This window comes from Cydia strobilella, chromosome Z (genome assembly GCF_947568885.1).
Source record: "Cydia strobilella chromosome Z, ilCydStro3.1, whole genome shotgun sequence".
Taxonomy (NCBI): domain Eukaryota; kingdom Metazoa; phylum Arthropoda; class Insecta; order Lepidoptera; family Tortricidae; genus Cydia; species Cydia strobilella.
The window spans coordinates 37,910,835-37,933,778 of NC_086068.1; the positions used below are offsets into that span (position 1 = coordinate 37,910,835).

At 39.7% G+C, this 22,944-nt stretch overlaps 3 protein-coding genes across 5 annotated transcripts in view; 2 read left to right on the plus strand and 1 right to left on the minus strand.

Annotated features, from left to right (window-relative positions):
* LOC134754943 (uncharacterized) overlaps positions 1-22,944 on the minus strand; it is a 246,828-nt gene that overhangs the window by 35,623 nt on the left and 188,261 nt on the right. The gene's annotated exons all lie outside the window — the stretch shown is intronic.
* LOC134753761 (uncharacterized) lies at positions 1,494-10,575 on the plus strand. The gene is made up of 4 exons (XM_063689699.1): positions 1,494-1,989; positions 6,658-7,136; positions 7,499-7,702; positions 9,517-10,575. Exons 1-4 carry the CDS (start codon positions 1,494-1,496, stop codon positions 10,537-10,539), a joined length of 2,202 nt encoding a protein of 733 aa, XP_063545769.1. The 3' UTR covers positions 10,540-10,575.
* LOC134754950 (uncharacterized) overlaps positions 16,213-22,944 on the plus strand; it is a 44,738-nt gene continuing 38,006 nt past the window's right edge. For all 3 annotated transcript variants that reach the window (XR_010128986.1, XM_063691434.1, XM_063691435.1), the window contains exon 1: positions 16,213-16,355. Coding sequence is in view for 1 of the 3 variants with exons in the window: in XM_063691435.1 (XP_063547505.1) it covers positions 16,241-16,355 (115 nt within the window). In the remaining 2 variants the exon portion in view is untranslated. The remainder of the gene's footprint in view (positions 16,356-22,944) is intronic.

The following is a 22,944-nucleotide window of genomic DNA, read 5'->3' on the forward strand; positions in this document are numbered from 1 at the left end:
ACTATCCATACTTCCACCGTGCACCTCCCCTTACTACCTAGCCATCTGAGGTCCTACCAGACCACAGACTACCGTACAGAAAATTCACTCCTTCACAAAAGTCAGATTTAGGTATAAAATTATACCTTTACTCGCCGCCTGCAAGCAAAATTGAAACTTATAACCGCGCACGAACCGTGAGTCTTCTTTGCGCGCCGCAGTTTTATGACCGAGCTGTGAGTGTCGGCACGGGGTTGTCACTTGACAAGTTTTTGTACCTATACCTACTGATTTATTATTTTTAGCATAAATATGTAGGAATTACAAACGTTGATTCTGCAAACATAATTTTTTTATCCGGAGATAGTATGTCTGGTTCTCACGGAAGTAGGTATGCCACAGAAGTACTTATTCCTTTGAAAATATATCGGTCAATATAGTCCGGAATTTAAAAAAATGTAATTTCTGCTTCCTTGTTCTTCCGCTTATTCAAACATTCGTAAACAGAACAATATCTATAGATTTAGGTTTCGAAGGCGTTTTTTATTTATTTTCTATTTTGCGCGAGTCGAGCGGCAGCCCATTGCCATCCACCTGCCCGGGAGGCGCGCCGGTCAAATGTACCTAAACTGCGAAGTGACACCCCCCTGACCAGACTTAAGACACCCGAGTGTCTTCTGCGGCGATTTCAACAGCCATCATGTCAACTGGCGCTACAGAGCAACAGATCCAAACGAGGCGGCCTTAGCCAACTGGGCAGACCTCTCTGATATGATATGCATCTTGGCCTCGATGCTAAAGATAAGGGTACATTTGTTTCGGCAAGGTGGAAGCCGGAGTAAAATCCTGACCTAACTTTCGTCAGCAAGGACACTCTAGGTCAGCCACTTCCTGCCTCGCGTATGATCTTGCCTAGCTTTCCCAACAGTCAACATAGACCCATCATTCTGAAAATTGGTATCAAGATAGCCTTTACAAACTCCATGAAGGTGCCCCGATGGAAATTTAAAAAGGCAAACTGGGAGAATTTCCAAAATAGGCTTAATCACGATCTAGAACGCGACCAACTTGAACCTAAACCCTCAAACTACGCAACGTTTGCTAAGCTTGTTATTACAGCGGCCAAAGCTACAGTACCCAGAGGGTATAGAAAAGAGTACATTCCTGGCTGGAACAGAGAGAGTGAGAACCTTTTTAGGGAATACCAAAACTGTCAATTACGAAATTGGTGCACAGCTACTAAAGACCTTTGACGAAGGTAGGAAAGACAGATGGACGGAAACAGTTGAGAGCATGGACTTCAAGATCTCAAGCAGGAAAGTTTGACGAGTCCTTAACCGTCTAACGGGCAAAAAGAGCTGCCAAAAGACGTTTACGAAACTACACCCTAATGCCATAGCGAACAGAATAGTGGACCTAACTAGGGCAAAAATAGAACCATGCACCACGAAACGCATTCGCAAGCAGCTAACCTAGCTAAAGCGCAGCATGCCGGATAACGCCTCTCATCCGGCATGGAATCCGGCCCCGATGGAATTTATAACGAATTTCTCATGAACATGGGCCCCTTGGCTGTAAGCTGGCTTGCGGCTTTTTTCTCCAACGTCTTGCTGAAAAATCAATTCCCTACTGAATTCAAGATATCGAAAGTCATAGCACTGTTGAAACCTGGAAAAAACGAAGAGCTCACGGAAAACTATCGCCCGATCGCTCTTCTGAGCTGCGCGTACAAGTTGCTGGAACGGCTGCTGCTCACACGAGTTACACTATTCATCGAAGCTGCGACTCCTCAAGAGCAGGCAGGGTTTCGACAAGGACGCAGCTGCGCTGATCAAATGCTAACTCTCACTACGCACATCGAAGATGGGTTCCAGAAACAACTTAAATCTACTGCGGTTTTTATTGACCTTACAACCGCCTACGATACAGTGTGGAGACATGGACTCATCTTCAAACTCCTTTCAGTTGTACTAAGCAAAGAGATAGCAGCCCTTGTAGCGAACATGTCGAGTGAGAGACATTTTGAGGTTTATCTGGGAGATGCCAAAAGCAAGCGTAGGAAACTCAACAACGGCCTTCCACAGGGATCAGTACTCGCACCTCTTTTCAATCTGTATATTCACGACCTGCCCGATCGATACTATAGCTAGAAAGTTTATATACGCTGATGATATCGCGCTGGTCACTCGAAGTCGGAGATTTGAGGAATCGGAGGAAGTCCTGACGTCGGACCTGAAAATCATGTCGAGCTTTTTCACATCATGGAGGCGCATACCAAGTTCCAATAAAACAGAGGTTGCGTGCTTCCATCTTCATAATAAACATGCCTACTACCAACCCACTGTTAAATTTCAAGGTTCAAGCCTTAAATATAACCCTCGCCCAAAATACCTCGGTGTCACTTTGGACAGATCTCTGACTTACAAGGAGATGGAACTCAAATGGGGATGGAACGAGAGTCCGTTATGGGACTGCGGCCTTGAAGAACAAACTACCCAGAACCGAGTCCGACTCGCACTTGGCCGGTTTTTTGCTTTATTTACACTACCTACACTACCTTAGTTCCCCAAATCAGTAACAAAGAGACACCTAACGGTATTAATATTACGTTGGCTATACCACGTTGCCTGAATGCCCGAGCCAGAGGGAACGCAGTGCCTAACAATAATTATGTTTCGCTGTCTTAAATCAATACTTTTCATTTATCATTGATATTTTTAAATTATACGGACGTAAAACACTTTTTTAATCTCCATAAGTTAATTGGAGTGGCGCTGTTAACGTCCTCGACTCCATAAAATGTCGAATTTGCGATTCTGAAAGTGGTAATATCCAAGGTCACGCCGATGCCACGCCGATGGCGCCGCATCGGCGGCGGCGGCGTGGAAATATCATCGGCGGCGGCGGCGCGCCGGCGCGGATCTCATATCTAGTTCTCACTACTGAGGTGAAATAGTACATTTCGATGCTAGTGCGGAAAGTATGTCATTACTTCACGAGTACCGAGATATCGTAGTACCGAGGGACGAGTGAAGAATGACATTTCCGCACGTGTATCGAACGACGTTATTTAATACAGTTGCGAAAAAATAAGAAAAACAACAAGTAAGGAATTCGAAACTTTTATATTATTAATTCTGTGACATCATTGACATTGACATTATGAAGAGGTGTTTTTTTAGCTGGGTGTTATTATTATTGAACCCACTTCATTGAAAGTCAGTTTTTTTTTAAATGCATGTTCTATAAGACAGAAACAATTGTAAATATAAAACATTGTACTATTATTACCCAAATATCGTTAATTACGATTATTTCTGTATCGTACATTTATAAAAACAATATCGAATGTTGCCTTTGGAAACTTAAAGCAGAAAGAAAAAAAACGCCTCTTCTTTGACAGGCGTTCCGTTGCATTCAGACACCTTATTAAGAACGGTTTTTCAATATTCAATATAAAAAAATAGACGTGTTATAATGATGAAGAGGTAAGTAATAAAATATAAAATATGTATATTTTTCGTATTCTTACATTAATAGTAGGTTTTTATGTTGATTACGACGTTTAAAGGAAACTAATATTAACACTTCATCAATAAGTAGTCATAAATTGGAACAAGAATTCATTTAAAAAAAATTGGAGAGTAAAAAGCACTAGTTCACGAAAACCAACTTTCCGCACGCTAAACAGCTACGTAAAGTAGCACTTTTTGAGCAACTGTTATTTTATTTTATTATATTTTACATCTCGTGTTTTTGAGTCCCTCGCTACGCTCAAGATTCTACCTTAGAATCACTCGCTTCGCTCGTAATTCAATTATAGAATCTTTCACTTTCTCGGGACTCAAAATAAACACTCGCAAGAAAAACCAACTTTCCTCTCTTGTTGCACAAATAACTATTGACTTTTCGGGAAAACGCATTTTAACTACAAGTTTCAAATACTATGTTAATAATTGTCATAGGCTGTTATCATAACATGATGTTTTATACCTACTTACTGTTTTTGACGTATTTAGTTTTTCACGTGCGAAGTTGTTATTTGTCATGTTTATTGTCAACTTTGACGTTTATTACATTGTTGTCATTTTGGTGTTTGGTAAATAAAGATGTAAAGAGAGAGGGGACTTCCGGTTCGAGCGCCATCTTGATAGTTAGCATCGTGATTAATTACTTTGTTTTTTGCTTATTAATATTGTTTAAAGTGTAATATCGATAGCTTATTATACAGTAAACTAATGTGGTAGTGTGCAGTGAATGGAGAATTAATTTTGAAGCGCGTTTAACCACCATCTTGGAGTCAACGGCCGGTAGTCCACGTGCTTCTTGTAAAGACTAGCTATCGATTTACATATATATATATATATATATATCATTTGTTCAACCGTACAATTTTTGTCGTTTGTAAACCTCTCAATACCTTGATACTGGCGAAATAGTCCCACTGGGCTGAAGCCATAATTTTAAAAGAAGAAGAAGTAAAGAGAGAGTTTCGTAATATCAAAGATAGATATAACTCCGTAATATATGGATACAGTCTAAGGAAAAAACGTGCCTCAAAAATCAAGAAAATTTGATTCTCGTTCAGAAGGCCCTACTAGTTTTGGCCTACAGTCGTATAGATGGGGTTGACGGTTTCGTTTGTTATTTAACAATTTTAACGCATATCAGTGAAAGAACATGGGTCAAAATCATAAAAATAATCAATGCAAATAAAAAAAAACATTTATCTATATACATTCTATCGTATTTTTATAAATCTTCATTTTTAGTTTTAAAGTGTGTCGACAGATGGCAGTGAATTTACTGGGGTTACAAAATTTACTATGACAGTACCGCTCTAGTATAAGTTACTCTATGGTAATATATATTACCTTTATGCTTACATAAACCATAAACCAAATGGACCGTTAATAACAAGACTTTTATCAATGTGAGTTGGTGGTGTGAATGAGGGTTAAGAATAAAGGCAAGTGGCAACCAGTCTACAAAGCCCAAAGCAAAGCAACACTGGATAACAATCCAAGGTAACTAAGGGACTATAGTGACCCGCCCCGGCTTTGCACGGGTTACACTAAACCTTAACAAATTATGCACCCAAACCTTCCTCAAGAATCACTATTGATAGGTGAAAACCGCATGAAAATCCGTTCAGTAGTGTTCGAGTCTATCGCGAACATAAGTATATACACACAAACAGACAGACGCGGGGGGACTTTGTTTTATAAGGTGTAGTGATTATAGGAGTAAACGGCAGTGGGAAGTCATAATCATAGGTGTCTAGAATAATGCTGTCACTGCATTCGTATCGCTTGATTAGAAGATTTTTTTGGTACCTTAATAGCTCTATTAATACACGACGTATTGGGTTTAATAGAGCTATTATAATTACCCAGTCGTCCACTATCGTCTTAAAACCTGTTCGAAATACCTTTCAGCAATGATTAAAGCTTTATAGCTAATAAGGCCCTGCATTTCATAGTGTTTCGTCATAACGATGCGTACGATATTAGATGGATTACCTACGCACGGGACACTTGCCACCGCAGTTATGACTGCGGGCTTGGCCAATTTATTTAAGTATAAAAATACCTGTGACACCGCTCCTCCATGGAGATTAACAACGTCGTAATAATAATGGTGTGTTTAACATAATTTTAATTACTTAAGTACTAGCGGGGAGAGCATTATTTACTATAACGTCTATAACTAGACGCCATAACAGCAATATTCATATGCTCACGCCATTACAATATACCTATAATGAGTAAAACTATAAACTAATTATCCTCAAGATTTATTGTCACTCTGTAGTTCACTCTCAATGTATCAGGCATTGCACATTAGTTTAAAGCTAGAAAATAGAATAAAAAGTACTAAAAAGACTACCTTCCCCCACTCCTGCCCCACCGTCACCCGGTTCTTGCGCCCGAGTTCGTGTCATTCTCTTTCTTTGTGCGGGCATTGCAACATCGTATTACGTAACTTAGTTTCCGTTAAGTTAAATTCCGTAAAATCGTATCCTTTTTCTGTATCGCACAAATTAGAGATAATGGGAAAACGTAAACGTAAGGATAAAAATCGTCATTTAAAAGAAAAGATTAGGCGATTAGAAAATCGACTCAACCGTTGTTCATCATCAGAGTCGGCAACAGACGAAGGTTAGTGTCTTTCTTTGTTTAAATAGAACAATATTAAGTATTTACCTAATTAATTCAAACTATCATAAATTAATTAGTATAAGAAAATACTGTGGTATGCGTGATAAATAGAATCTACCCCCGATTGAAAAAAAAAAAAAAAAAAATGCTTCAATTCAACTCGAACGAACTTACATAAACAAAGATTCTTTTTTATAACCTTTGTTCTGTTACTGGATTATCAATATTCGTTGTTTACTTTATTAAAATTAACATTTTACTTAGTAACCGTATTGTAAACAAAAGATTTTTATCGAATAACATGGGTGTTAGATAATAAATAGTTACTCGAGCGATTCTAAGCTATGCTAGGTATGCCAACTTACAGTCCCGCGTCATAGCGTGCCTATGCCCAGTGACACAAAATTGTCAGTCCAGCGATATAGTGAGCCTATACCCAGTGACTTTAAACCACTAGTCCAGCGGCATAGCGAGCCTATGTTCAGAGACTTAAAATTGTTTTTTATCGTCTTTACAGAATACAATGATTATGATCGGTACTATCCAGAATCGTACGATTACCCTCACAATCCAGGTAGTGAAGACGAAGTACCCCTAATACCGTGGTCTGATTCGGAACATTCAATTCCCGATACAACGCCCAAATCGGTAATCATGCAACCTGAACCGATAGCGGGCCCCGCTCTTAATTCTGGCGCACCCAGTAACGTCAATGAACCGGTATCAGCTGATCCGGGCATCAGCACTAAGACTGATACATCGCCAACGTTGCCGTCCGATATATTAGAGGCCCTCGGAGACCCGAAGGGAAAAGAGGAAATATATGGACCAAAAATACCTGATGAGATCTCTAAACGTTGGGGCCGGATACTCGTTGACGGCCTAGAGAAAGATGTAAAGCAAAAACTGCCTGAAAAACACCTGATACCAGATAACTTTCGTTTGGCTAAGGCTCCTATTTTAAATCCTGAGATTATATCGGTGCTTAACGAATCAGTCAGATATCGTGACAAATTATTAGAAAAAGAGCAAAACCAACTGGGATTAGGCATTTCTGAGCTCACAAATCTAGCTTCAGCGGTAATCAAAGAAAACTTAGATAAAGTCGAGATATTAAAGAAACTTTCTGAAGCTAGTCAGATTTTCCTAGACCTTCATCACGATCAGACCACTAGGAGAAGAAAACTCATAACCACAACTCTTGACAAAAAATTTGTCAATATAATATCGGACGTAAAAAGGGATACCTACCTGTTTGGCGAGAACCTAGGGGAAAAAATAAAAGCCACATAAACAGCGGAAACATCAGGGCTGCAAGTGAAGCGTAAAGATGTCAACGCTGGCGCATCTACGTCTAGGAAATATCCCAACCAGGGAAACTGGAGGGGCCCACCCCGAACATACTACCAATATCATCAATTTCAACGAGCACCGAGACAGGGTGGGCCGAGACCGCGCTACCCTCACCAGCACCAGCAATATCGGCACCGTCCGCCAGTTCCCGATCGTCAAGCCCAATCGACGCGCAAACCGCCCAACAAGACCCCGAAAGCCTAACAGAGGTAAACGTACCCCATGCGGGTAGACTCAAATATTTCTATAAAAAATGGTGTAATATTACCGACGATCAGGTAGTCTTAAGCTATGTGAAAGGACTAGTCATACCCTTTAATAGCCCAGTCATGCAAAATGGGTTTCCAGAAAATAATAATTTTAGTTTTCTAGAAATTGAGCAAATATATTGTGAGATTAAAAAATTAAAGGACTTAGGCGCATTGATAGAGTGTAAAGATATGCCTGGGCAGTTTTTATCCGGTATCTTTCTTACTCCAAAACCAGATGGCTCTAATCGTTTCATACTTAATCTTAAAAACCTAAATAAGCACATTGCACATCAACATTTTAAAATGGAAGATGTGCGAACGGTTACAAAGCTTATGACAAAAAACTGTTTTATGTCCACCATAGACCTAAAAGACGCATATTTTTTGATCCCGATTAATCATAAGAGCAAAAAGTTTCTGAGATTCAAATTTCAGGGAAATACCTTCGAATTTCAATGTTTACCTTTCGGCCTTTCCTTGGCGCCTTATATATTTACCAAATTGCTCAAACCAGTGATGGCGTTTCTAAGAAGCAAAGGCAACGTACTAGCTATTTACCTAGATGATATTATATGTTTAGGCGGTACGTATAATGAATGCCTTGCTTGCGCTACGGAAACCGTTAACAAATTAAAAAAATTAGGTTTCGTATTAAACCACACTAAGAGTAAATTAATACCTAGTCAAGTTCAGACCTACCTTGGTTTTGAGTTGGACTCTGTTAATATGCGTCTAGGCTTACCAAATAAGAAACGACAAAAAATTTTAGACTGCCTCAAATGTACTCAAAATAAAAAATCTATCACTATACGTGATTTCGCCAAGTTTTTGGGCCAATTATGCTCAGCCTGTCCAGCGATTGCTTATGGGTGGGTTTACACCAAACCCTTGGAGCGTGAAAAATTTCTTGCCTTACAAAAATCGGGAGACAACTATGATAGCCTTATTAGTATTGGTGATCACCTTATTCCTGACTTTACATGGTGGAAAAATAAAATTTTAACTTCATATAACCCAATCCGAGAAGGCAAATTTATCTTAGAAATTTTCTCAGACGCATCCTTGACAGGCTGGGGAGCATATTGTAACGGTGAAAGAACCGGAGGTTTTTGGAGCCCACAGGAGGTTAAAAGACACATAAATTTCCTCGAGCTACTTGCAGCTTTTAATGGGTTGAAATGCTTTGCTCGGAATCTTAACAACGTAGAAATATTACTACGCATTGACAATACCACGGCCATATCATACATAAACAAATTTGGCGGAGTACAGTATATTCACCTAAATAATATCACACGAAAAATATGGCAGTGGTGCGAGTCACGCCAATTATACATATATGCGTCATACATTAAATCCAAAGACAACGTTGAGGCAGACGAAGAATCTCGTCAGCGCAATATTGACACAGAATGGTGTTTATCTCCCTTAGCATTTCAAAAAATTACTCGTTCCTTTGGATTTCCTGAAATTGACCTGTTCGCTTCCAGATTAAATAATAAATGCCTCAAGTACATTTCGTGGAAACGCGACCCTGAGGCATTTGATATTGACGCATTTACGCAAAACTGGGCTAACTTTTTCTTTTATGCTTTTCCGCCTTTCTCACTTATTCTGAAAAGTCTGAGGAAAATCATAAATGAAAAAGCTACAGGTGTAATGGTCGTTCCTGACTGGCCCAGTCAACCCTGGTACCCAATTTTCATGAAGCTCTCCAAACATAAACCGATATATTTCAGTCCCGAGCCTGAGTTGCTTCTTTCTCCTTTCAGGAAGAGACACCCTCTCTGGAGTCGCCTTTCCCTGGCGGCATCACTATTATCCGGGGAGCATTTAGAAGACAAAATCTAAACCCAGACACAATTGATATTTTAATATCATCTTTATCAAAAAATTCTTTAAATCAGTATAATAGTGGTTACAAAAAGTGGTGGACGTTTTGTTCAAAAAATAACGTAAATATCTACTCCACCAATATTCCTGATATTCTTGCGTTTTTTACGGCTGAATACAACGCCGGAGCAAGTTACTCCACTTTAAATACACTTCGTTCTGCACTTTCCTTGATATTGGGCAAAAAGTTCAGTGAAGATGAAAGGGTCGCTAGGTTCCTGAAAGGTGTGTTTAAAACAAAACCTGCATTACCAAAATACCAGTCAATCTGGGACCCTAATCTAGTTTTAGATCAAGTCGGTAATTGGCATCCTAATGAAAACCTGCCTATAGATAAAATTACAAAAAAGTTGGTAGCTCTTCTTGCGTTGTCTACAGGACAACGTATGCAGACGCTAGCCCTTATTACCTTATCCAATATCAAGGTAAATGAAAAGAATATTGAAATTGTAATTAGTGACCTTATTAAAACTTCAGCTCCGGGTAGATCTATGCCCCGGTTAATTATTCCATTTTTTCCTCATAAGGTCGAGATATGTCCCGCTAAATGTCTAATTGCATATATGGAAAAGACCACTCAATTTAGACATTTAACGAAAACAGACAAGTTGATTTTAACAACAAAAAGTCCAGTCCATAACGCGAGCCCTTCGACCATTAGCCGTTGGATAAAGTCAGTATTGGCAGCAAGCGGAATAGATACTTCAGTTTTTTCGGCCTACAGCTGTCGTCATGCTTCTACCTCAGCAGCCAGTCGGAAAGGGGTATCTGTAGACCTTATCAAAAAGTCAGCTGGCTGGTCAAAGAATTCTTTGGTATTCGCAAAGTTTTATAATAGGCCGGTAATTGAAGAAGACAGCAACATTTTTGCAGAGGCCGTATGTAATAGGGACAATTATTAAAATTGCATTTTAATACTACTCGTATAAGTCGTTGATTAGTAGTATTAGTGACATAGTATTAGTTTACTATACTGTATGTTATTTAATGAAAATGCCAAATTCGAAAATACAAATTTGATTACACATACTCATTTATTTTATTCGGTCTTACTGCTTTCCCCTAAGTGCCAATTTTGCTCGGCGCTAAACATCTACAGAGTGACAATAAATCTTGAGGATGTAACGTCGTAGTATAATTTAAGGTTAAACAAACTTACCTGAAGTGAAGTTTGACCATAATTATACGAGACGTTACATCCGAAAAGATTTATCACCCGCCCTGCCCTGAATTTTTTTCCCTAAGGCTCAAAAAATGTTACCCAAAACTGTCGCAAAATAGCACTTAGGTATCTCTAAAACAATGACACGAACTCGGGCGCAAGAACCGGGTGACGGTGGGGCAGGAGTGGGGGAAGGTAGTCTTTTTAGTACTTTTTATTCTATTTTCTAGCTTTAAACTAATGTGCAATGCCTGATACATTGAGAGTGAACTACAGAGTGACAATAAATCTTTTCGGATGTAACGTCTCGTATAATTATGGTCAAACTTCACTTCAGGTAAGTTTGTTTAACCTTAAATTATAAAATGTTGTAAGAAAGAACATGCTTAAATGTAATTCAGTTTAAGAGCCAAGTGTGTGTGTGTGTGTGTGTGTGTGTGTGTGTGTGTGTGTGAGTGTGTGTGTGTTCATGTGCGTGTGCGCTCGCGTGTGTGTGTGCGTGTGTGTGTGAGAGTGCACGTAAGGGAGAGTGTGTGTAGGTATGCGTCGGAGAGTGAGAAAGAAACAGCTTAGTAGTACTTACATTATTAACAAACATGTAACTAGTAAAATTTACGAGAAACAATTTACGAGGTTTTCTATTTCATTGATCCAGTCTAGAATTTGCTTTTTACATTCTCTGTAGGTCGTGGGATGAATTTTAATTACTTTATTAGTATTATTGTATAATCTCGCCGATTGTATAGGATATTGCCTTTTTGCAAAAGCTGTTTTTGTTGGTGGTAGAGGAATTACATTAAGTTTTTCGTAGACTACGGAGAAAAACAAGTATCTTTATGACTTCGTAATTTTACTAGGTATCCAACGATAAACTCTATCACGGGGTAAAGTGAAAACAAGTTACTTTTTTTAATAGACACGACCACGACGTCCGCGTTGACAACGAACCGGAAAAGCCATAAATGGCCATAATTCATAATAAAAATAGCAATGATCTGTCAATTCTTAAGGGACCCTCTGACTATCAGTCCGCCGGACGATATCGGCCTGTCAGTTTGAACAAAAATTTGACAGTTCCGAACAACTGACGGGCCGACATCGTCCGGCGGACTGATAGTCTGTGGGCCCCTTTAGACACCTCAATGAAATATGAATAGTTGATTACCATAGCAATAGCATGATACCATAAACAAGCCACCGACGGCACCGACGCGACACGTCGACGCGATACGTAGTTTGAGTTTCAGTCACGAATGTTACACGATTAGAATCCGAGTAGGTACCTGCGGAGTGTGTAGTGCGGTGCGGGGCGGCGGGGTGCGGAGCGCAATGGTGGCACTAAACTTGTGGCTCAAGTGCTGCAACCCATTTTGTAGCGTCATAATAGGTACCTACCCATAATCGGTGTGCGTGGTGAAACGTGGTAAATAATAAAAACACATTGCAATCTTGCACAGTGCCATATTACGTAGTATTACTAATGATGATGAATAATAAACGATCACATCAATTTTGGTAAGTAGATTAGTTACGAGCAGGGGGAGACCGGGAGACTTAAACCATTGTATTTAAAGAAGTGCTAAAATCAAAACAGGTATTTACTTATTTCATCACTACACCTTATAAAACAAAGTCACCCGCCGCGTCTGCCTGTTTGTATGTATGGATGTTCGCGATAAACTCAAAACCTACTGATCGGATTTTCATGAGGTTTTCACTAATAGAGTGATTCTTGAGGAAGGTTTAGGCGTGCAAAGGCGGGGTGGGTCGATAGTTTATAACAATATGACTTAAGGCCGTTCCATCGGTTTGCCGCTGTCTCTGTCACATTTCGCAAGAAAGAACGGGAAAGATCATGCGCGCCAAGTATCAATTTTGATCGAATTTTGTCAAATTTTTATTTATTTTAAAAACGTTACCCTACAATATCGAAATTCGAAAGCTATGAAATTACTATTTAAGTTAAAATTGTTTTTTCTTTTTTTTTTTGTTTATAGTATCACATAATAAATAACCGAGTAAAGTTGGATTAAAAGTCCGAGTTTGAGGTTACTTTGGGAATTAATTGTATCGAGCGAAGTGTCATAATTTGTGTATCGGAAGCTATGATATTAAAGATAATATAGTCAAGAACTACATATATTTTTTCCACGTCTACGAATATCAACGCCTCTTAGAAAAACATGATCATATAAGGAGATTTTTCGCCTTCTGGCTCAGGGAACCGCCTTAACGATAATTACTTTTTCACATCACCTATTCGGAACAGGGTTCTTTCTTCCCTGCAATGAGGGATCAAAGTGGCACTTTTCTTCCCTGCTAAGAGGGAGCAAAGTGGCACTTTTCTGTTCTAGGACATGATAATTTTTTCTTGTTTGCAGTATAAATAATATTTTTTAACAATAATTTTCTCATAGATGATATAAAAAGCATGGGAACACCCAAATTTTCCGAAATACGTTTTTCCGATTTTTATAACCACGATTTTCATAATACCGATTTTTACAAGTCTGACATATCAAAATTACGATTTTTAAAAACACGATGGAATAAAATCACGAAAGTGCTATTTCCGAAAACTTAAAATCCGATTGTCACTTGACCGAAAGCTTAAAGTTCCGATTTTACACTTTTCCGAAAATATTTTTTTCCGAATTCCTAAATTCCGAAAAATCATTGTCCGATCGGAAATAAAGTAATTCGGTATTCAGAAATTCGGTTTTTTGTAAGGTCGGAAAAATGAAATCCGTGATATTCAAATGAAGACTCACGTTTTACTAATTATTACGGGTGCCTGTCGTGCCGAATAATGTTAAATTCGGCATAAAAATTCGGCATAAATAAATTAGGCAGAACTGCGACCCTGCGAACCCGAACTGTTGCCAGAAGTGGGTTAGGTTAGGTTAGAACTGCGACCCCCAAGAAAACGAACTGTTGCCAGAAGTGGGTTAGGTTATGTTAGAACTGCGACCCCCCAAGAAAACGACCTGCTACCAGAAAAGTGACTTAGGTTAGGTTAGAACTGCGACCCCCACGAAAGCAAACTTTAACAATATATTCGGAATATCGTTATTCGGAAATTTAAAAATTGGGATATTTAAAATAGGAATCACGTCAATTTGGAATAAGGGCAATTCAGAATTCGTGATTTTGAAAATCGTAAATGTTAAATTCGGCGTTTATCGCTGTCGGAATTGTTATAATCGGAATAATGTAGTTCGGAATTTAAAATTTCGGAATAATGGCAATTCGGAATTCGTGATTTCAAAAATCGTAATTGTTAAATTCGGGGTTTGTCACCATCGGAATTATGTTGTTCGGAATTTACAAAATTCGGCTTTTTGGATTTTCGGAAATATAAATCTTCGTGATTTTCATCATTCGTAATTACGACAGTCGGAATTTTGATGGGTCGAGCATTTAAAAATCGGAATGATAAAATTTCTACATTCTAAAATTCGGAATAAAAATTTTCGGAATTATGTAGTGTACCCAAAAAGCATGTGTCACATGGTAGCAATATTATTTCCGCCAGCGGTAACGCCCACACTTGAATCCCGAGCGTAGCGAGCGATACGTATTGCCGGCTGAGTTACGGCGAATCTTATGTTTAGCAGGCTAGGGGGCGGGGAATCTGTAATAAAAACCGGTAAAGAGGATATTGTCGGGCCATGCTTAGTGTAGGGTTCCGTGGTTATTACCCTTCTGTCACGATAGGCTGCCTTGAACGGGGGCTATTAGTAAGCGACATGTAGGTACATAATTTACAAGCAATAGGGAGTGCCTTCGCAACGCTTTGTAAGACTTTTTACTAAGAAGGGAAGACTTTTGCGATCTCAAAAACGACTTAACCGATGACATTCGCTATGGTTTTCGTTGAAAGTCTTTATTCTTTCATTTTTTATTTCATTTTTTGGACCCATGATTTAAAAGTTAGAGTAGACCGGACGCATATTTTTTCTTTCGGAACGATTATTTCCGAAAATGTTCACTATCAAAAATGGTTGTTGAAGACCCTATTCTTTTTGAAAGACTAATCCAACGCCACCCCGCTCCATACGGTTAAAACAAAAAAAAAACCCACTTTACGTGTAGGGAAGGTACCCTAAAAAAATTATTTGTAGTTTTTATTTTCCTCTTTTACTTTCCTTTCTAGCACTAACGATCGCTGAGCAAAGACGCGGACGGACAGACAGACGGATACGGCGGACTATAAGGCTTCTAGTTGACTGGAACCCTAACCGGGGTTGTCCCCGTTTATGCCACGGCTCGTGGGTCCACTTGGCAACTAATCCAAAGAATTGGCGTAGGCTACCTACTTTAAACGTAAGTGAAATTGCCCCACTTCTATTTTTTTTTTCACCTCAGCAGCTCGAACAAGCTTATATACTTTCGTCACTCCCTGGAGTGAGGAAAGTGCGGCTTTCTTCACTCCAGGGGGTGAAGAAAGTGCGACTTTCCTCACTCCAGGGAGTGAAACAAAGTAGTTTTTTAATTTAGTGAAGGCCATGAACTGCCACTTCATACTTCGGGCACAGAATAAGTAATAGTATTATCATACTTCGGGATCTATTACAAATTCGAAATAGGTACATTTTAACCTTTAATATGTTCTCACCACTGAGGTGAAAAATTATATGTGTCACACGAGAGCAAAGTTATTTTACATCTCGTGTTTTTGAAAATCAACACTCGCAAGAAAAACCAACTTTCCTTTCTTGTTGCACAAATAACTATTCCCTACCTGCATAAGCTACACATCCCAAGACTTGTATTGACCGGGCTATGGACCGTGATTACCTTTTGTATTGTTCAAAACTCGTTCGTTCAACCGTGAATCATTCAAAACTCTTACACAGCCCAAGTTTCATGCTTTCTTCCGGTCGGGACTGTAGGTACTTTAAGCTTAAAAGTCTAGTAACTACATATTTTATGTATAATACAGGTGACAATACAATAATATGGTAGTACCATTCAGCTAATCTGATGATGAAAATAGAAAGTGGAACTCTTCGGTGGGTACTAGTAGACCCCTCGACACTGGGCTCATGATTCGTTTTGTCAAGTTCGATTTTTTGGGGGCAATAAGTACGACTCCCTACTACTGTCATTCAACAAAAAATGTAAGTATGCTTTATGGTCAACTAGAAGTGTGTTTTTAAATTGAAGTGTTTCACAACTTATTTCTATTAGAATACCTTCCGAGGAACAAGCTTTGGAGTAGGTAGAGGTCACATCGATGTCCGCATATCTGCGGCACTTTCGCAGCTCCTCGCGCCTCGCCTTTCCGCGACGGACGGACGGCACGGATCGCATTTGCACTTGACTAGTAGAACACGAACCAGTGCGCACCTAGGTATAACCAATAACCGAGATCGAATAACCAATAAAAAAAATTAAAGTTATCATATGTTGAAGACAAATACCTAATTAATATTTCAATGCCAGTAATTAAAATAAGCATGGATGCAAATTATGCACTATTTCAAACAATATTAATTATTTTCTGTGTACTCACTGGTATGACGGAAAGTAACCACGAACTACAAGACATCGGTAAGTAGGTACTTTTAAAGTAGGTTAGTCACATTCTACACATAGGTATTAACTTAATCTTAATATACATCATCATCTTCCTCGCGTTGTCCCGGCATTTTTCCACGGTTCATGGGAGCCCGGGGTCCGCTTGACAACTAATCCCAGGAATTGATGTGGGCACTAGTTTTTACGAAGCGACTGCCATCTGACCTTTCAACCCAGAGGGGAAACTAGGCCTTATTGGGATTAGTCCGGTTTCCTCACGATGTTTTCCTTCACCGCAAAGCGACTGGTAAATATCAAATGATATTTCGTGTATATGTTTCGAAAAACTCATTGGTGCGAGCCGGGGTTTCACCCGCGACCTCCGGATTGCAAGTCGCACGCCCTTACCGCTAGGCCACCAGCGCTTTTTTATAATCTTAATATATGTTAATGTTAAATGTTTCCCAAACAATTTTGACTATTTAACATGCACTGGCAAAAAAGGAGTTTTCACCTCAGCAGCTCGAACAAGCCTACTACCCTGCGAAAAAACAGTGACGAAAGTGCGACTTTCATCACTCCCTGGAGTGAATTGATATTTCTAGAAGCTTTTGTCATAATTATATTATTATATTGTTTAATACACTAGCAGCTGAAAGCTGATGCGTGTATATCACTGCACTTGTTTTTTTTTTACTATTAGGTCTATTAGTGTTCATTTTGTTAGTTGTTTTAAGTGTTTGTCAAGTCTGTTTTTAAAGGTGTTCACTGAAGGAGCACATATTACTGCTTCTGGTAATTTATTCCACTCGCGTACGACGCGGTTTGATAGAAAGTGCTTCCTAGGATTGCTTGTGCTGGGAACTCGAATAATCTTTAAGCTGTGACCTCTTAGACGATTATTCTCGCTCATAACAAACAGGTCCTTTAGTTCAGGTAAGTCATAATGATCGTGTATCATCTTGAATGTTTCAATGACGTCACCAAGCTGTCTTCTTCGCTCCAGGGTTATCAAACCATCTTAGTTGACCTGCGTTGCACCTTTTCTAGTAAAGTTATATCCTTCTGAAAGTATGGACTCCAAATTTGGTAAGCATATTCCAGAAGAGCTTCAACATTACTCTGACTGTTGTACTCTGAGTGTAATGCTGAAAGAATCGGGATATTATTGTGTTTATCTGCTACGTATATCACTACTCCTCCCCACCCTCTGCCAGTACTCCTGTCATGTCGAAATAAATTAAATCCTTGAATGTTTATAGGCTGCTGTAGATTGACGGTTTCAAATGTGTTTCCGTAATAATGATAAAAGCTGGTTGCAATTTGTCTACCTCTAATAAGAATAGGTCTTGTTTATCCATTATGGATGCCAGGTTCGTGTAGAAAAGAGGTAACTGTATAAAACCATTGCCTAGTTTTTTCCCCGTCTGATTACCTTGATGAGCTTTAACAATGGTAGGTTTACCATTCAAATATTTAATAATAAGGTCAGACTCACCTGCCTCAATCCTGTTTTCGAGTTCAGTGCGAAGATTCTTAAGGTACTCACGTTGGTATGGGGTTAAATCGTTTTTCACTGAAATACTTTTGTTCCGAAGGTTGTTTCTGTTCTTTAGAACCTTAACCGCTGCGGACCTGTTCGCAAAAATCACCTTGAGGGGGCGTGGCTTGTCACCAGACTGAGGTTTGCCCAGCCTGACGGTAGCCAGGGGCGCTTCAGTTTTAGGTAAATCCTCCAAAATGTCTTGCACAAGCCCATGGTCATGTTTTTTTCGCGCTTCAATGGGGAGGTCTCCGGTCGAAGATATCTCCGGAACGCCAAACATAATGACGTTAGCACTACGTCTATTACGGTCCTCCAACTCACTAATTATGTTTTCTAAGCCAATCTGTTGCCATTGATTCTTTTTTAGAGCCTCAATTTCATGTTTCAGCTGATTTACCTACTTTCTTAAAGCCGGTAGTTGACGTATTCCAAGGACACAGTCAGGGCATAAATACGAGTATTTCAATGTCGGCGATTGAAGAGCGATTACCCTTAATTCCGTCGCAAGCAATCCACTACACTTAACACATATCAACCTATCGCATCCGCCACATACTATTTTTGGGTTTTGACTGTCCGGTTTAGGTAATTGATTTGTACACTGCATGCAAGACGCCATTTTTGGGTTTATTTTGTAAGGTTATGAAGTTCACTTTTATCTGATCAAATAAGTCCACAGAAACACAATTTCTGTTGTAGATAACACTTCCACATGAAATTCAATATTCAATTTAACGAAAGTCACGGCTTTTAAGTTAAAATAAACTAATTCCCGATTATTGTACGCTTTTTATAACACCAGTAACGAAAAACACAAGTGCAGCTAAAAGCGCGGGTAGACCGAAAAACGATGACGCCTTTCATTCATGAATGTAAATAAAGGTGGTTACCTTTACTTGATCTTGAATTAACCTTTGGGAGTCAACTTGGATAGTAAGCTCACTATGAGAGAACATATAGATATAATAGTAAATAAAGCATTTAGGTGCCTTGGCTTTATCTTCAGAGTATGCCGCCCTATGACTGACCTGTCCTGTATTAAAACTGTGTACTACGCGTATGTGCGCAGTATACTTGAGTACGCTAGCACTGTGTGGTCTCCGCATTATATAACTCACATACACCGGATCGAGCACATACAAGAAAAATTTACTAAGTACTTAAATTATTTCTTGAGAAAAATCCCTGAGACGTATGAGGATAGATGCAAATTTCATAACATTATCCACTTAAAAATCGGCGAACTGTAGCAGACACGATATTCTTAGCGGGCATCTAGACTGCGTTGGATTGCTGTCACAGATAGGGCTCCGCGCTCCCTCGCGCCGTACTCGTCACACCACACTATTCCATATTCCCTGTCATCGTACCAATTATGGCCAAAATTCTATCCTGAGTAGAATCGCACGTACCTATAATAAATCGTTTCATAATATTGACCCGTTCTCCTCCTCCAGAGACGTGTTTTCAAATCACAAATTGCAAAGCAACTTTCCTGGTAGTCACACACACACACACACTCACACACAAACACCCACTCACACACAAACACCCACACACACGCACACACAAACACACTAAATCCCAATAAATGCATGTAAACTAATGGATTCGCTAGTAAATTTTTATTGATACTTTTTTATTTATTGTTTACGCAAAATTAGAACTTTATTAACATATTTTAGGAAATGTTCCAGATTACAGTTACTATTAATTTTTAATTTTTCTTCTCTTTTTCTTGGTATCTTATAGATTTACAACAACTTATATTTACAATTCTTGTACAGCACAAGTCACAAGTCTACCCACAGATGATTTTCATTTTGTATAAATTCCAGGGAGTTCTGTTATTGGCTATGCTTAAGTTCTCATGTTATTTGTATTTAATGTAAACGCTGTTGAACTTCTCAATAAATAAAATAAATAAAAAATATGTTCTCATTACTGAGGTGAAAAGTTGTGCTACACGAGACCAAAGCTATTTTACATCTCGTGTTTTTGAGTCCCTCGCTACGCTCAAGATTTCGCTTGATCGGGACTCAAAATCAACACTCGCAAGAAAAATCAACTTTCCTCTCTTGTTGCACAAATAACTATTTCCTGTTGTTTTTAAGTTCTGTTTATTTGGTAGGTGTGTAACAACTTATTTACACTTTTTTTAATACCTAAATCATAGTACCTACCTACCTACCTATACTATATTATAGCCACGTGGAGTATAATCTCGCGTTTGGCTATACCGACTTTGATGCGGTTTTCAGAAAAGTGTTTGTTACATTCTGGAGAAGGTTTAAGTATACAAAGAGCTGAGCTGATGCTGAACCTTGGCTGTACCTAGTGGAACGCAGGTTTGGTGCAACATAGGCTCACGCTGTTTTGGTCTGCCGGCACGTCTTGATGAGCAATTGGGAGAGCAGTACCCAAGATGGAGCTGATGATGAACCCTGGCTGTACCTAGTGGAAATCAAGTTTCGTGCAACATAGGCACACACTGTTTTGGTCTTCCGACACGTCTTGACGAGCACTTGGGAGAGCAGTACCCAAGATAGAGCTGATGCTTAACCCTGGCTGTACCTAGTGGAACTCAGGTTTGGTGCAATATAGGCACACGTTGTTTTGGTCTTCCGACACGTATTGATGTGCACTTGGGAGAGCAGTAACCAAGATAGAGCAGAAGCTAAACCCTGGCTGTACCTAGTGGAACTCAGGTTTGGTGCAACATAGGCACACGCTGTTTTGGACATCCAACACGTCTTGTTAAGCACTTGGGTGAGCAGTACCCAAGATAGAACTAGTATTTTTTGGTAAATGTAGGTAGCTCGTAAAAATATATCAAATGTCAGTTTGCCGTAAAATACATGTCCGTTACATTGCTATCCGCGCCCACAACTACTCAAGTTAATACCTGATACCCTAATAATTAACTCATCTTAATGTCGCCAAGTATTCGCACAGGCTTCACTGTCGCGCCCACAACTACTGAAGTTAATACCTCATACCCTAATTATTATTATTTTTTTTCGAATAAAAAATCCATATTATTGTTAGTATAAGGCACAGCAAAACTTATAAATCTATGTTAGTGATAAAAATAAAATAAAATAAAAACAAACAAAACAAACATATAAGCTACTTAAAATACTTAAATTAAAAACGGCGTGGTGCGGCCTGCGGCGGTGCGTGCAGCCGCACCCTGCGCGCGCACAAAGGCGAGTCCCAGCGCTGCGCCAGCACGTTTAGAATACTGTTTGGGCTGTGGCGAAGACGGTTGATTGACGCACACCGTTTTCTAAGTATTGCGTCGAAACTATCAGTGTGCGCCTCGGCAAACATAGTTGACGCGCTGCAGTAACGCGGCAGCCCAAACAGCACTCTAAACGCGTTATTGTATTGCACGCGCAGGGCGTTGTATGCCCGCTTCGTAAAACTGACCCACAGATTGCAGGTGTAGAATGTTTGACAGTATGCTTTAAAAAGCGTTAGCTTCACTTCATTACTACAACGAGCAAATCTGCGGGCCAGCATGTTACTACGAACACACAACGCCCTACGCTCCCTCTCTATATCATCATAATCATCATTATCTGACATGTTTTCTGTTACCCAGTGGCCAAGGTACTTGAACTTCTGTACAACTTTTAAAGCGGTACCACAAAGGGCAACAGGTGTCATTTTGTATGATTTTGACCCAGCTTTAAATTGCATTACCTCGCTTTTCGAAGTATTGTACCTTAGCCCATGGGCAACTGCATATGATTCACATATCTTCACCAATTGCTGTAGTGCACCAACCGAGGGGCTCAACAGCACCATATCATCCGCGTAGCTGAGGTTATTAACACACACCCCATCCACGTGACATCCGACATAGGTACTGCTGAGCTCCTCGATTAACTCGTTCATGTATAGATTGAACAGCTTAGGTGAGCTCAACCCCCCTTGCCTCACCCCGCAGTCCATCCTATACACTTCAGAGTGCACGCCGGCCCATTTTACAGTATTCGACTGGTGGCCGTACCAATACTTAAATAAAGCCGTGACCTCCCGAGGTACGCTGGTATGGTCTCTTAACTTATGCCATAGCTTGTCATATGCCACCATGTCAAAAGCCTTTGACAGATCTAGGAAGCAGGCAAAGACTGGCGTCTTGCGAGTGGTGTAGTACTGGACAGTCTGCTTGAGACATAACACTGCGCTTTCAGTAGATAAGCCCGGCCTAAAGCCAAACTGAGCGTCATGAATGTTCAAGTGTTTTCCCAGCACGTCGCAAAGCAAACCATCCAGTACCTTAGCCACAATCGTGGCAAGCGATATGGGCCTGTAATTGGATATGTCAGAAGCGTCTCCCGTTCTATTCTTTACAATAGGAACTACAACAGTATGCATTAAATCCTCCGGCAACTAACTGTGGCCAATACACATGTTAAAGAAAAGAGATAGAATTCTAGGCAGGTGACTTCTAGCGTACCTGAGATGCTCGACACTGAGGCCATCATGGCCTGGAGATTTCCCCTTAACCATGTTTTTAATCTTAGCGGCCACTTGCTTCGCTGAGAATCTTATACTGGGAGTCACCACTTGGTCCTCCGTCTCGAGCGTCTCCGTTGACTGGGGTAGCGGTGAGGTAACAGTAAAATGGTCTTTAAAAGGGTTAGCAATACCGACCAATTCGTGTATGCCAGCCACGCTCACCGGAAGACTCGACTTAATATTGAATTTATTGGTGTTTTTCCAAAATTTGTTAAAATCCCTATTAGCATGATTTTTAGCTAAGATGTCCATTTTAATATCGTGTTCGTGCTCTTGGCAGAATTTAAGCCTCGATTTAAATACCTTTTTCGACTCGTGCATCTTATCATAAACATACCCATAAGCTGGTTTACCGTACGATATCCACCATAAGTACCAAAACCGAGCCTCGTGGTGAGCATCGCTGACATATCTATTCCAACCCGTTATGTGCCTGCGTTTTTTGTGACTATTTGTGTTGTTATGACTAAGCTCAGCACCCTCCTTTAGAACAAATATTATATCTAAGTACATATTTCTCAGAACCTGTTTGTGCGAGTCATTACA